General features: G+C 44.7%; 1 protein-coding gene across 1 annotated transcript; it reads left to right on the top strand.

Moving 5' to 3' along the window:
• The first annotated feature begins 13,647 nt into the window (after window positions 1-13,647).
• Window positions 13,648-14,817, top strand: LOC136510752 (scarecrow-like protein 3). Its single transcript, XM_066505101.1, has one exon. It carries the CDS (start codon window positions 13,648-13,650, stop codon window positions 14,815-14,817), a length of 1,170 nt encoding a protein of 389 aa, XP_066361198.1.
• The last annotated feature ends 265 nt before the right edge of the window (window positions 14,818-15,082 follow it).

Raw genomic sequence — 15,082 nt, 5'->3', positions numbered from 1 at the left:
AGGTTTTCGAAGTCGTATTGTACGCTGCTAATTATACATTTATACGCGCATATAGTATGTTTTGGTTCAAGCACAATGAACGTATTAAATCACACAATTCAAGCATAGAAATATATATATATATATGCATGCATGCATCATAAATATATTTACATGCATGCATGCATATGTGTATTTTACATTATATTATTTCATGTGCATATATTACAAAAGATTGCATTATAGTTGTTGTGACATAACAAGTTTCCTCTCATCCTCTAGCTTGGCTTCAATGGCAGTGTTGGGTCGAAGTAGAACTCGCCCTTGGAATCGATGACCTGCTCATTAAAAAATCCGGCTATAGACTCTTGAATTGCTTTGATTTGGTCTTGCCGTATGACCTTTTCCTCCAACCATCGAGTCTACAGGTTTGAATTAAAGGAAAATAAATTAATATATGTACATATATATATATATATATATATATATATAAAGACATAGTAACACAATCAATAATAATAATTAAATGAATATATAGTGTATTTTTAACGTACTTTGAGTCTCTCTGTAGGAGTTCTTTGGGAGAGCACCTTGATAAACTTGCAAACATAGTAACCACAGTAGTTGTTCCCCTGTTCCTGCCTCAGACACCACTTTATGAGAAAAAGATTTGTCATCCAATCTGGTGATCCGGTGAAAGCTATATGTTTAATTAATAAAGATGATGCGATTCAAGGGACTTACTTTCAAAGGGATTACATTCAGTGGCGCTTTGCATTTTTCCATGTGTTGCTTCTCAATAAAGGTTTTCCAAACACTGCCCAATAAAAAATTTGCCACGTCATCAGATATAGTTAATCATCATGTTTGTGTGTATATATAGTTGCTAGAGATCCCGAAATTACCTCTGGATAATATCTATCATATCTTGGTAGTCTTGTTGTGGTTTTCTCATCGAGTCATAGATTATCAAGTGACTTTTCACCAGATCGATGTCCATCAATATCCAGTGATTGCTGCATGTGTTTATAGGATATAACGCATAACACTCATTAATTAACTAGAATCAACATATGAGCCATTAAGGATATGATCGACATGATTAACACTCACTTGAAGTTATAGGGAAAGAGTATATCCTTCTTGTGGCGTTGGTTCACTAAGAAGTTCATGAGGTTACTCTCTGACTCAGACTTCCAATTAGTCTTTGGAGTAATTGGGTCTTTGAATACTATATGGGGATCAACAAAACCAATTTCATTGCAGCCTTCCTTTCTGAGCTCTGTCATTGTAAATCCGCATATATATAGTACTTGTTAGGATAATTTATATGCATATACACACATATGATGAGTTTAATAATAGATCGAAAGAATTATTACTTACAGGCAATAGCAGCTAATGATAACTTTGTCCAGAGAGGTCAGGTGGCATAGTTGATGAAATTCTGCAAAGTCAACATACATAACATCATCGCCACGGAACCAATGTTCGTCTCTAATTCTGACACCAACGCAGAAGTCTCCACTGGTAGACGCCTGCATGTACCACTTGTTTAGCAGGTACATTTGCGTCCCCAGATCAGATAAGGCTTGAGGGTTGTATAGACTCTGGCCTAGTACAAATTTTTTCTTCCAAATATCAACCTCCGCCGCACTCTCAATGTTTCCATCACCAAACATCTGGTAAAGGTCAAGACCAGTCTCATCAAGAAATTCACCAAGGTGATCCAAATCGACATCCGGAGGTATGTTTGCCTGATGCATTAATCCTAAATTCGAACCATATTCATTACCAACAACTAGCGGGGGGATTGATTGGTGCGCTTGTTGTCCGAGTTGGGCAACTCCTTTCCCTGCCTGCTTCTTTTTCTGTGCCGCCTCAATTGACTTGGTGAGAGTGCGGTCATAGTCTGATAACATTGATTTGGATGGCTTACGAGATTCCCGCTGTTGTTGCTGGTAAGAAGTCACCTTTTTTCCTAGAATATCTGGAGCTACGAAGAAGTACGGTTTCTCCGGGTTTCTCCTTGCTTCTTGATTCATTTTAAGTTTGTCATAGAATCTAGACATGTCTTTTTTATATGCATCAGTTCCTTCTTCCTTCTCTTCAGATATTATTTTGGGAATAGCCCTTGATTTCATGGTGGCTTTCTTTGCAGGCGGGGACTGGTTCTTCGTTTGAGGGGCTGGCCTCTTGCTAGGCTTCTTGGTAGGCGGGGGCGGGGGAGGCGTTGGAGACCTCCTTGGAGGTGTTGGCAGCGGCGTTGGAGACCTCCTTGGAGGTGGTGGCTGCGGCGTTGGAGACCTCCTTGGAGATGGTGTGGATGCAGCCTCGTCTTCCAACACAATGTCATCGTACAGAGCACTATGATGATCTGGCGATTGAACAATTGGATTTAGGTTGGGGGAGGATCTGCTACAAAAAAGGAATGACATATTATTATGAGCAGATTGTTAATTATTTAAGCCAATACAAATTAATGATGTAGTGTTTTCATCCGCACGTACCTATGGTGAGGTAGTTCAGGAGGAGGTGGAGCCGACATCCCTAGAATGATGATGTAGCGCTTGCGCCATAGAATGAATGTCTTCTCCGCTTCTCCTAGAGTCTTCTCGCCATCACCTCCAGGAATGTCAAGAGGCAAATCACTAAAACCTTTTTCAGCTTTATCTACTGAGATGGTAGCATATCCTTCTTGGATTATATTCCCATGAATCCTTGGTGTCTTGGTTCGGTCGATAGGATTAACAAGACCGATAGCCACTTTTGATTGTGGAATTCTCCTTCGGAATGTGTAGCTCACACGTTGTACAAGGTTCAGTGACGTCATCCACAGGGAAGCGCAGTCCTGTGTCCCCTTGATTTGGTATCTCCGTGGAAGCGCAGCTGCTTTTCAACTGAACAGATTGGCTAATGTTGATTCCTGGCTCTGATGCCTGCTTGCTTGCACTCACTGCTATTTGCACTTGCCTTCTGATTTCCTCCTGCATTCTCGCTCAAGGTTTTTTTCCCGCTCCTGTGCTTCACGCACCGCTTCCTCCAACCTCTGGAGCCGCTGTGCCTCTTCTTCCTTCTTTCTCTAGCGACTTCTGTAGGAAGGTCTGTCCTAAGGGAATCCATGCTCCCACGAGACACTTCCTTTGCCTCTAGTTCGGCCACCATGTTCAATAGTCCCGATGGCGTATGTCAGCTCATCCTTCTCTCTATTGGGCCTGAACGCACCACTAGCAGTAGCTCTCTGAGCATAAAACAATCTTTCTGCTGCTTCTTGCAGTCTTGCGCCATAAACGCACTTCCCTGTCTCCTGGTCTAGTGTTCCCCCATGAGCGAAAAACCAATTCTTTGCACGTTCTCCCCACTCGAGTGATTCTGGTCTGATACCCTTGGCAAGAAGGTCTGCTTCCATTTTGTTCCACTTCTTAATGGCAGTCGGGTAGCCACCTAATCCCAAGGTATGGTGGTATGTCTTCTGTTGGGCATTATGCTGGTTCTTTATCACCTGACTCACACCCTCTTCCGAAGTCTTGTACTGTACAAACTCATCCCAATAGGGCCTCTGCTTTGAGATCGGGCCTGGGACAGTAAAATCTGGTGCTATGTTCTTCTTGACATACGTCGTGTATAGGTGTTTCTTCCAAGTCTGAAACTGGGTGGCCATCTTCTTCATTGCCCAATCCCTAACTCGCTCCTTCAATTCATCACCATCTATTATATCATCATAACCATCTGTTTGGAGCGTGAAATGTACCAAGACATCATTCCAAATTAACGCCTTGTCACGATCGGAGACAAAACTGATATGAGGAGCATTGGTCTTCTTCTTCCATTCACGGGTACTAATCGGGAGCCAGTCCCGTACAAGGTAACCACAGTGGTGCACAAATTTCATTTTATTCGCCCCCCCCCCCCCCGGTTCTCCTGTATCCACATTGAACTCCGAGATGATGAAGCGACCCTCCAATGGCTTTTTGGGACCTCGAACATTTTTACTCTTCGTTGTAGTTGTTGATGTCGATCCAGAGGGCTACAAAACATAAACATTATTTTTAATGTCATGAGCACACATAAGACATATGATAATATATATAGCTAATAATAAAAAATATATACTTGGCCAATATGTTGTTGCTCATTTTGTTCAAGAGCTAAGTACTGACTCCCGTCATCTGCATCCTCTTGCACGTTATTTTTAGCACCATCGCCGGCAACTTGAGTGCCAGTGTTGATCAAATTCATCATCAACTCCTCCTCATCCATGTTTCTCGGGTCGGCCATCTAGCTTCAAAAAACAAAACCAATATATAGTACGTCAAATCTTTGCTTACATGCGTAAAATCTACGAACAATATGCATTATTAAATCTTGCCCCTCGGTCACGGACGCAATTCGCCACACTAGGACGAACTACGTCAGTACTAGGGCGAATTAGGGCTATACATAAACGGCCGAGGGCAAATTGCGTCGGTGACTAGGGCGAACCACGTCGGTGACATCAACAGCGCGGTTCGCCCTGGTGTGATTGTTTAGCATTAACGATAACGATAATACGAATGTTGATCAACTAGGCCACGAGAAGGGCGGTGTGACAAGAGTGGCGGTGCTCCACTCCGCCGTATATATGTCTGTACACATGGGTGAACGAGGGCGGCGGTGCTCCGCCGTATACATAGAAACGCATGGACGAACGATGGCGGCGGTGCTCCGCGACGTATATATATACATGCATATGAATACAAATGACGTATATATACATGTCGGCGCGGTGGCCGGTGTGCTGACGACGACAACGTGAGGCGGGCCGGCGTGCTGACGACGACGACGACGTGAGGCGGGCCGGGGCAGTGTCGGTGCGTGATGTTGTGATCCTATGTACCATGTGAACCATGTAGTCATTCATCATATGAGAAAATTCTATGTTAATAATGTAAGTATAAGTCATTATGAAATGTAAGTATATGTGTCTTATTGCTAATATAACCATTACTATTTCCGAAATGATAAGAATTTATTTTCTTCTTCTACAGGCGATCTCTGATGCTATGATATAAAGTTTGAAGATAGTCTTCCCGGAAAAAATATGTAATGCTCATATTACTTTAGCAACATTAATATATTATATTTGTATATTCAAAGTTCACAAATGAAGAAACGTTGAAGTTTTCCTTCATTTGTCTGTAGCCATGCATGCAAGTCCAACCAAAACTGCTTACATCATCACATGTGATATTTTTTATAAACTAAAAAACGCTTAGTTTACAAACTGGGTATCAAAATTGAGTTCCTATTTGACCATTATATATCCTACAACGACAATATCATATAGTGATGAATATATGGCGGTTGATGGGCTGGATCATTTTCAGCTTTAGTGACAACGACAATGGTTGCCATCCTGAGGAGTTTGTACGAAAGTTCATTAGCGGATGGTTCGTAGCGTTGTTTCCAAATAATATATAGCGTGTTTATTATACAAGCCATGGATTTACATCGATCTAATTAATTTCTAAAGTAATTTCATTGGTGGTCCTTAATTAAACTTGTCATGAGTTCAGGTCCAAGTGATCTTAAAATGTATTTTAGTACCATAAAATGCAGTTTTTGACACTCTAATTAAACTTGCTAATTTATCCATATAATATCCAAATATTCAAAACTTGCGTTAAGATATGTTTTTTATTTAAAATCATTTAGAGTTCCAAATATATCACCAAAGTTGTAGTTTTCGACGTGATCTATAACTCGGCAGTGGAGGGCTCGGGCGAATGTACAAAGAGATCGACGAACATATCACCTCAAGCTCGGCAGTGTAGGGCCTCGGGCGCGGTGGGGCGCAACACGCGCGGTGGAGGGCCTCGGCGCGGAGGAGGGCACGGTGGAGGGCGCGGTGGAGGGCCATGGGCGCGCGCGGAGGAGGGGCACGGGCGCGCGCGGTGGAGGCCGCACGAGGAAGAAGAGGGCGGCGCCGGTGTCACGGAAGGCGAACGGACGCGGCGCGAGGAAGAAGACGAGCGGATCGATCTGCGCCAGGCGCTGGAGGTTATATACCAGAGAGAATTACTCCCGGTGCCAGCCACCAACCGGGAGTAAAAACCCTTTACTCCCGGTGCGTATTACCAACCGGGAGTAAAGGATTTTTTTGGCGGGCCACGAAACTGCAGCCCACCTTTACTCCCGGGTGGGCTTCCCACCCGGGAGTAAAGGTGGCCTGCAGTTTCGTTTCCCGCCTGTTTTAAGCAATAGTCTTGTTAAATACAATAGAAATGCAATAGTTTTTGTTAAATACATAGTAAAATAAATAAAAGGCATAAAATTATTTTGTTAAAAATATGAATTTTCTTTTTGTTTATTGCACATAGGAAAAATCTATAACCTAACTTTTTTTATTTTTTGTTAGAATTATAAAACATAATGTAACTAATATTTATTATTTCGTTAATGCAAAAATGTAGTGTTTAATTAAAATTATTAAAACTATTGGTTTTGGACAGGAAATTTGTTTTCACATCATTTTAACGTTAATATTTTAATTTTTCATCACTCAGTATCCTAATTTACCTTTTTGAGAGAGAAATCCCACCAAATCAAACATTGATTTAATTTGAAACATGACATAATAAACATCTGAATTCACAATTATTACATAATATCTCAAACACACACTATATTAAATCACTATATCATCAAGTGGGCACAGCAGTGAACTTCTTGTTTACGTATGTCCCTTGGTTATGATCGCTTCGTAACCATGGAGTGTCCTCATCATTTACCAAGATGCTAGGGTCTTTGTTCACTTTGAAGGGCGGAATTCGGTCATCCTTTTCATATTCTTCTGACATGTCCGACTTGTCCTCAATTCCCACGATGACTCTTTTCCCTGAAAGAACTATGTGGCGCTTTGGCTCTTTGGTTGAGTCATTATCGTTTTTCCCTCTTTTTGGTTTGGTAGACATATCATTGACATAGAACACCTGATTCACATCCTTGGCAAGGACGAATGGTTCGTCTTTGTACCCAATATTACTAAGGTCTACTGTTGTCATTCCATACTCGTTGTCTACTGTTACCCCGCCTCCGGTCACCTTGACCCATTGGCACTTGAACAATGGGATCTTCAAAGTAGGTGCATATTCTAGTTCCCATATTTCATCTATGCGTCCATAATATGTCTGCTTATTCCCATTCGGGTCTGTGGCATCTATGCGGACACTACTGTTTTGGTTGGTACTCCTTTTATCTTGGGCTACTGTGTAGAATATGTTCCCATTTATCTTGTACCCTTTGTATGTGACGATATGCCATGATGGTTGCATAGCCAATAAATACAGTTGCTCATGGATGCTCTCATCACCTTGACATTTTTTTCGCAACCAACCGCCGAAAGTTTCCATGTGCTTATGCGTAATCCAAGCTTCAGTCTTCCCTGGAAACTCGGATCGTAAGAGATCCTTGTGTGTCTCAATATACGGATCTACCAAAGAGGAGTTCTGTAGAACTGTGTAGTGCGCTTTATTGAAATAATCATCATCCGTACCAATATATATTTTCCTCCCTAGTGTCCCCTTTCCGCTTAGTCTCCCCTCATGTCTCGATTTAGGAACACCAATCGAGTCAAGGTCGGGAATAAAGTCAACACAGAACTCAATGACCTCTTCTGTTCCATAGCCCTTGGCGATGCTTCCTTCTGGGCGAGCACGGTTGTGAACATATTTCTTCAGGACTCCCATGAATCTCTCTAAGGGGAACATGTTGTGTAGGAACACAGGACCGAGAGTGAAAATCTCCTTGACTAGGTGAACTAGGAGGTGTGTCATAATATCAAAGAAGGAAAGAGGGAACACCAACTCAAAGCTGACGAGACATTGAACCACATCATTCTGTAGTTTAGCTAGATCAGTTGGATCAATTGCCTTCTGAGAAATTGCATTGAGGAATGCACATAGCTTCACGGTGGCTAGACGTACATTTGGAGGTAGAATTCCTCTTAATGCAACTGGAAGTAATTGCGTCATGAGAACGTGACAGTCATGGGACTTTAAGTTACAGAATTTCTTCTCTGGCACATTTATAATACCCTTTATATTCGAGGAGAATCTAGATGGTACCTTGATGTTGTTTAAGCATTCAAACATGATTTCCTTCTCCTCTTTGCTTAGAGTGTAGCTAGCAGGACATAAGTAATGGCGTCCATCATCTGTCTTCTCTGGATGCAGGTTGTCTCTTTCTCTCAAACAACGCAGGTCCTATCGTGCTTCAAATGTGTCCTTAGGCTTTCCATACACACCCATAAAGCCTAGCAGGTTCACACAAAGATTCTTCGTCAGGTGCATCACGTCGATCGAGCTACGGACCTCCAAGACTTGCCAATAGGGTAGGTCCCAAAATATGGACTTCTTCTTCCACATGGGTGCGTGACCGTTAGCGTCTTTCGGAATAGGTTGGCTTCCATGTCCTTTTCTAAAGACGACTTTCACATCATTGACCATATCGAGTACATCCTCACCGGTTCGGTTGCGAGGCTTGGTCAGGTGGTCTGCCTTCCCTTTAAAATGCTTGCCTTTCTTTCTTACGGGATGATTTGCAGGAAGAAATCGACGATGACCAAGGTACACGACCTTTCGACATTTTTTCAAGAATACACCTCTAATATCACCGAAGCAGTGTGTGCATGCATTATATCCCTTGTTTGATTGTCCTGAAAGATTACTTAGAGCAGGCCAATCATTGATTGTTACGAACAACAATGCTCGCAGATCAAAGTGTTCCTGTTTGTACTCATCCCACACACGTACACCTTCTTTATTCCACAAAATGAGAAGTTCGTCAATAAGTGGTCCCAGGTACACATCGATGTCATTGCCAGGTTGCTTCGGGCCTTGGATGAGCACAGGCATCATAATGAATTTCCGCTTCATGCATAACTAAGGAGGAATGTTGTAGATACTTAGAGTAACAGGGCAAGTGCTATGACTACTGTTCTGCTCTCCAAAAGGATTGATACCATCTGTACTTAAAGCAAACCTTAAGTTTCTTGCGTCATTTGCAAACTCCGGGAATTCTCTGTCGATTGCTCTCCACTGGGACCCATCAGCAGGGTGTCTCAACATATTGTCTACCTTACGGTCTTCTTTGTGCCATCGTAACAATTTTGCATGTTCTTTGTTTCTGAACAGACGTTTCAAGCGTGGTATTATAGGAGCATACCACATAACCTTGGCAGGGATTTTCTTACGCGGACGTTCGCCCTCAACATCACCAGGGTCATCTCGCCTGATCTTATACCGCGACGCATGGCATACCGGGCATGCATCCAATTTCTCGTACTCTTTGCCATGGTACAGGATGCAGTCATTAGGACATGCATGTATCTTCTCTATTTCTAGCCCCATAGGACAGACAACTTGTTTTGCTTCGTAGGTAGTGGCGGGCAATTCATTGTACTTCGGAAGCATCTTCTTTTGGATTTTTAGTAACTCTCCAAATCCCTTGTCAGATACACCATTCTTTGCCTTCCATTGCAGCAATTCTAGTGTGGTTCCCAACTTTTTCTGCCCTGCATCACAAGTTGGGTACAACAATTTCTTGTGATCTTCTAGCATCCGCTCAAACTTGATCTTCTCCTTTTCACTTTCACATTCTCTTTGTGCGTCACGAATGACCTGACAAAGATCATCAGCCGGCTCATCTTCTGCGGCTACCTCTTCTTCAGCTTCTCCCATTGCAGTATCATTGAAGCACGCACCATCAGGAATAATATCATTGTCGTCCCATTGTTCTTCTTCACCTTCTTCCATTACAACACCGGTTTCTCCGTGCTTTGTCCAACAAATATAGTTTGGCATGAAACCCGACTTGAACAAGTGTGAATGAAGAGTCCTTGAGCAAGGATATTCCACCGTATTCTTACATATGGCACATGGGCAGCACATGAAACCGTCGCGTTTGTTTGCCTCGGCCGCACGTAACAAAGAATGCACGCCGTCAATGAACTCTTGGGAGCGGCGATCAGCATTATACATCCAATGACGGCTCATCTGCATTATATGACATAAATATCATATTAAAACCTAGATCATAATTAATTATTTATACAACATGCGTGCCACCACAAAAGATACAAATTTATGAAAGCATCGCTACAATATAGACAATCCCAACTACCACTAAAAGAACTAAAGCTAAAATACATTTCAGGAGCACAAGGATTTCGCGACCAATCTCAACTAAAACAGACAGATCCCCCGATTATGCAACATCTTTGGGCTTCTTCGGCTGGATCACTGCCTCATTAGCCGTCGTATCTGCCTGTTGTGCAAGATATTTTTGCACGAGTTCAACATACTCTTCCTCCCAGTAGAAGCCTGAACATCGTCCACTGCCATCCCACTGAAATTAAAACAAAAAATTAGAACTTTAATCACAACCATCATGAAAATAGGTATAAACTAACCATAATCATTAAATACGATAAAATAACTCACATTGCGATCCGGACACTTGTAGAAGATACGATCCTTGTTGGTACCCTCGTTCTTCACTTGGTACTCCATCACAATCTTCGTCTCATCACGACACTTGCCGCATGGAATGAGAGGAAGGCCCAGCCTAAGTCGCTTTGGAAACCCATGAGAGGCCGAGGACCCGGAAGCAGTTGACATCTACTCTCTATACTCATTTTTTAATACACTATAAATTTCTCCTTTTATAAACAAATAAAATTAACAAACTATAAAATTATCTAGATCTCTAAACAATGATATTTTTAATGGTCATTGTGTTCTCGTCTTTAACTGCGGCAGGTAAGTAATTCACATGATATTTCCGCAAATTAACAGAAGAATGGGAGTGTACACACATAACAGACTACTACGACGATATCGGGACGTGTGAATAAATAACCATCCGTACTAGTTGACCTTGCTTACGTGATAATCTCGGCGAGCATTTCTCCACCGGACGGCACCGTACTTGGCCACGGAAGAGCTCCAATTCTACGAGGAAGGGAACACGGTCTTCCACGACCGTTGCCGCTCTCCCTCGTAGAATCAAAGCTCCTCCTTGACGTCCGTTACCGCTCGGCAGAGAACATGCTCGCCGAAATGAACACGGTCTGCTAGTTCAACTAGTACGGATTTTCTATAATTTTCTAACTATTTTCTAAGTTTTTATTTATATATACTACGTTTAGGTACGGTGATTGACAGACTACTGCGACGATATCGGGACATGTGAATAAATAACCATCCGTACTAGTTGACCTTTCTTACGTGATCATCTCGGCGAGCATTTCTCCACCGGACGGCACCGTACTTGGTCAAGGAAGAGCTCCGATTCTACGAGGAAGGGAACACGGTCTTCCACGACCGTTGTCGCTCTCCCTCGTAGAATCAAAGCTCCTCCTTGACGTCCGTTACCGCTCGGCAGAGAACATGCTCGTCGAGCTGAACACGGTCCGCAAGTTCAACTAGTACGGATTTGCTATAATTTTCTAACTATTTTCTAAGTTTATATTTATAAATACTTTAACCTTCTTTCATGTAAATATGCAAGCTTGAAGTGATTTTGAGCTCAAATTGCTTACAAATGAAAAAACCACAATAAAGAACCATAAATATATATAGTGAACAAAATGGCATAAGAAAATGGTGAAAAATGAGAGTATGAGATTGGTAACCTTTACAACTGAAGAATCGACGGAGGAATCGAAGAAATCGATGGAGGAATCGAAGAAATCGATGGAGGAATCGAAGAATGGATGGAGGAACAATGGAGGGAGGGAGGAAGCAAGAACACTACTGCAGTGAGCTTCAAAATGTGCTGAGCTCGGGCTCGGGGAGGAAGGAGGAGATAGCCGATTTATAAAGGGAGAACATTTAGTCCCGATTGATGGATCCAACCGGGACTAAAGGTAACTTTCCAACCCCGGGCGCAGCCACGGCCCAGGAGTAGACCTTTACTCCCGGTTGGAGCCACCAACCGGGAGTAAAAGTATACCTTTAGTCCCGGTTGGTGGCTCCAACCGGGACTAAAGGTCCCTGCCACCTCTGTCTGGCGCAGTAGCCGTTGGGCAGGGACCTTTAGTCCCGGTTGGAGCCACCAACCGGGACTAAAGGTATTTCTAGTCCCGGGCGCAAAAAATTCCGGGACTAGAGCCCATTTTGGTCGAGGATCAAAGGTCTGTTCTCTACTAGTGATAGGACGGCTGCAGCCTTTTTGTGTTGTAGGCATATCACTGTCGGTTCTTGGCTAGAACCGACAGTGATAGAGCCCAATCACTGTCGGCTCTTGGCTTAAACCGGCAGTGATGAGTGGCCGCCAAAACACTGCCGGTTTAAGCCACAAACCGGCAGTAACGTGGTCCTTCACTGTCGGTTTTAGCCCAGCCCCAATCATTTTTTCATTTTCAAGCTCATAACCGACAGTGAAGGTACATCACTGCCGGTTCTTACAAATCCGACAGTGATGATGCCGACAGTGGTGTGCAAATCTGACGTAGCGACAAGATCTTGCTTTTGATTACTTCAATTAATTTGTTCTTCACGATTAGTTTGTATATGGCAGCCATCGCTAGCATATATAGCACATAGATCTCTCCATCTGTTTCCATTGTTCATCTCTGATTATTTTGTTCATCTCCCACAGGAGAGGGGAAAAAAAGCAATCTATACGTCTTATATTTTTAATCTGGTATATTTTTGTAGAAGATCAGGGATCGGAGTGCTTGAGGATCCAAAGGTATAGCGAGACGACCAAGATCTATTGTCTATATACTTGTATGCATGCTCTTTCCATTCCATTTCATGATAGTGTATAGATCTTAATAAGCAGTCTGGTCGTTTAATTTCTCGTATGTTTTATTATCTATTGTGTACTCGAAATGCGATCTTTCTGAGTTTATGTTCTTCCTTCATAGGATGATAAAGCTGGTTCTGTCGCTTGTTTGTTCTTTTCTAAACCCATTAATAGCCATAACAATTCTCTAGCTATACTGCGCTATTTCTCGAATACTGTGTAGAATTTCATTTTGCTTGGTTGTAGACACATGACATATATGAAATCCAGTAGGTATAGTTGTCTGTAATAAGGTCCATTCTCTAGCTCACGCTTAAGAAAAATACAGAAATTATGTGTTTAGCTGTCTCTAGCTCACGCTTTTCTCCACTGTATGTATATCTAGGGCTTTTGGGGAGACTAAAGGCTTCCTGTTGTTTTCCCTATTTGCTGTTGTGAACTTGGATCATGATAAATCTGAATTCTTTCTACGGGATCACAAATTCACAACACCTGCGATTTATTGCTTTTACTGAAGCTCATTTGCAGTCGCATTCTCTCATTAAGTCATGTAGTGTACATCTCCTTTGTTTACTTTAATTTCTCATGATTTGTTTGTTTCATTTTGTAGTCATCATGGCTTCGGGAAATCTGGATAACAAGGGCAAGGGCAAGGCTGTGCTGAATGATGACATCTCTGCGCCAATGGCAGTGGATGCTGTTCCTCTGATGGCGGCTGGCTCATCCGGAGGACAGTCAGTGAGGTCGTCGGATGAGGCTATTCCTCCAGCGGCGATGGCGGCGCCGCCGGCGATCCATCCCGGATCCCAGTCCCAGCAACTTGACAAGAGCCTCATCCTCCTCATCAAATGCGTCATGTAGCAGTGCGTCAGGGCGATGGAGGCAGGGAACACCGAGGCGGCGAACAGTGCTCTGGTAGCCCTGTCGTCCGTCTCATCCCTCGACGGCGACCCCATCCAGCGCCTGACGTCCGCCTTCACCGAGGCGCTGGCACGGCGCGCGCTAGCGCCGCTGCAAGGCCTGTCCTGGTCGGTCCAGGAGCAGCTCCGTACGCCTCCGCCGCTGGCGTACGCCGGCGTGGCGCGCCAGTGGTTCCACTCGCTGAGCCCGCTCCTCCGCGCCACCAGCTTGGCCGCCAACCACGCCATCGTCAAGGCGGTGGAGGGCGAGCAGGACGTGCACGTCGTCGACCTCGGCGGCGCCAACCCAAGGCAGTGGATCGAGCTGCTCCGCCTCCTGGCGGCGCGCCCCGGGAGCGCGCCATCGTCGCTGCGCCTGACCATCGTCAGCGACCACGCCTTCTTCCTGACCTGCGCCACCGAGCTGCTCACCGCGGAGGCCACGCGCCTGCACGTCCCCTTGGCGCTCAACCCGGTGCAAGCCCACATCGACAACTTCTCGGCTACCGTCATCGCGTCCCTCGGAGTGCAGCGCGGACCGGCCCTGGTGCTCTCGTCGACGCTGCAGCTCCACCGCCTGATCGCCGACGCGACCATCGTCAGGCACGCTGATCGGGAGCACGAGACGATGACTAGGGCGGACGCGCTCCTTCACGTGCTCCGCGACCTGTCCCCGAAGCTGCTGGAGCTGACGGAGCAGGAGGCCGACCACAACAACGACGGCGAGGGGCGGGGCGGGCTCTGGGACCGCGTCAACAGCGCCTTCGACCACTACGCGGTCCTGTTCAACGACCTGGAGGTGTCCCGCGTGCCGCGCGAGTCGCTGGACCGCGCGGTCGTGGAGCGGCTGCATCTCCGGGAGGAGATCGTGGACATCGTCGCCCGTGACGGCGCGGCGCGGCGGGAGCGCCACGAGAAGATGCTGCGCTGGGTGCCACGGATGGTGGCGGCCGGGTTCCAGCCCGCGCCGGTGACCATGGACGGATTCAAGGAGACGATGAGGCTGGCAAACCGGCTGTCCGACGGCGACAGGCAAAAGCCGCTGTATCGGGTAACCGCTGTGAAGGGGTGCTTCTTCGTCCACTCGTGCTGGGCCCCTATGTTCTCAGTTTCGTTGTGGCAGCCGGCGCCGGGCGACGATCAGTGAACAAATGATTATGCGGCAGCCGCCACCGCCAACCCATGGATTTGCATTCTCCGCGCGCCGTACCGCAGATCCTTAGCTTTGTCATGGACTCATGCATGGTTCTCTAGTTAATTTCGTTTTGTTTCATCTCCTTTGGTTTGATCATCAGCTGAAACTTGATTGTTTGAACTAGTTGTGCTATACATATGCTTATTTTATTTCTACCCCTGTCCTGTCTACTGGTTGTTGTCATTGTCAATTTTATTGCGTGTATTAAATTAAAAAT

Source organism: Miscanthus floridulus, chromosome 16 (genome assembly GCF_019320115.1).
Source record: "Miscanthus floridulus cultivar M001 chromosome 16, ASM1932011v1, whole genome shotgun sequence".
Classification (NCBI taxonomy): Eukaryota; Viridiplantae; Streptophyta; class Magnoliopsida; order Poales; family Poaceae; genus Miscanthus; species Miscanthus floridulus.
The sequence above is the reverse complement of the archived record's forward strand: the minus strand, read 5'-3'. Positions and strand labels throughout refer to the sequence as shown.

Excerpts from the sequence above, each read along its gene's own strand:
- LOC136510752 (XM_066505101.1), top strand. The coding sequence starts at position 13,648 with ATGGAGGCAGGGAACACCGAGGCGGCGAACAGTGCTCTGGTAGCCCTG.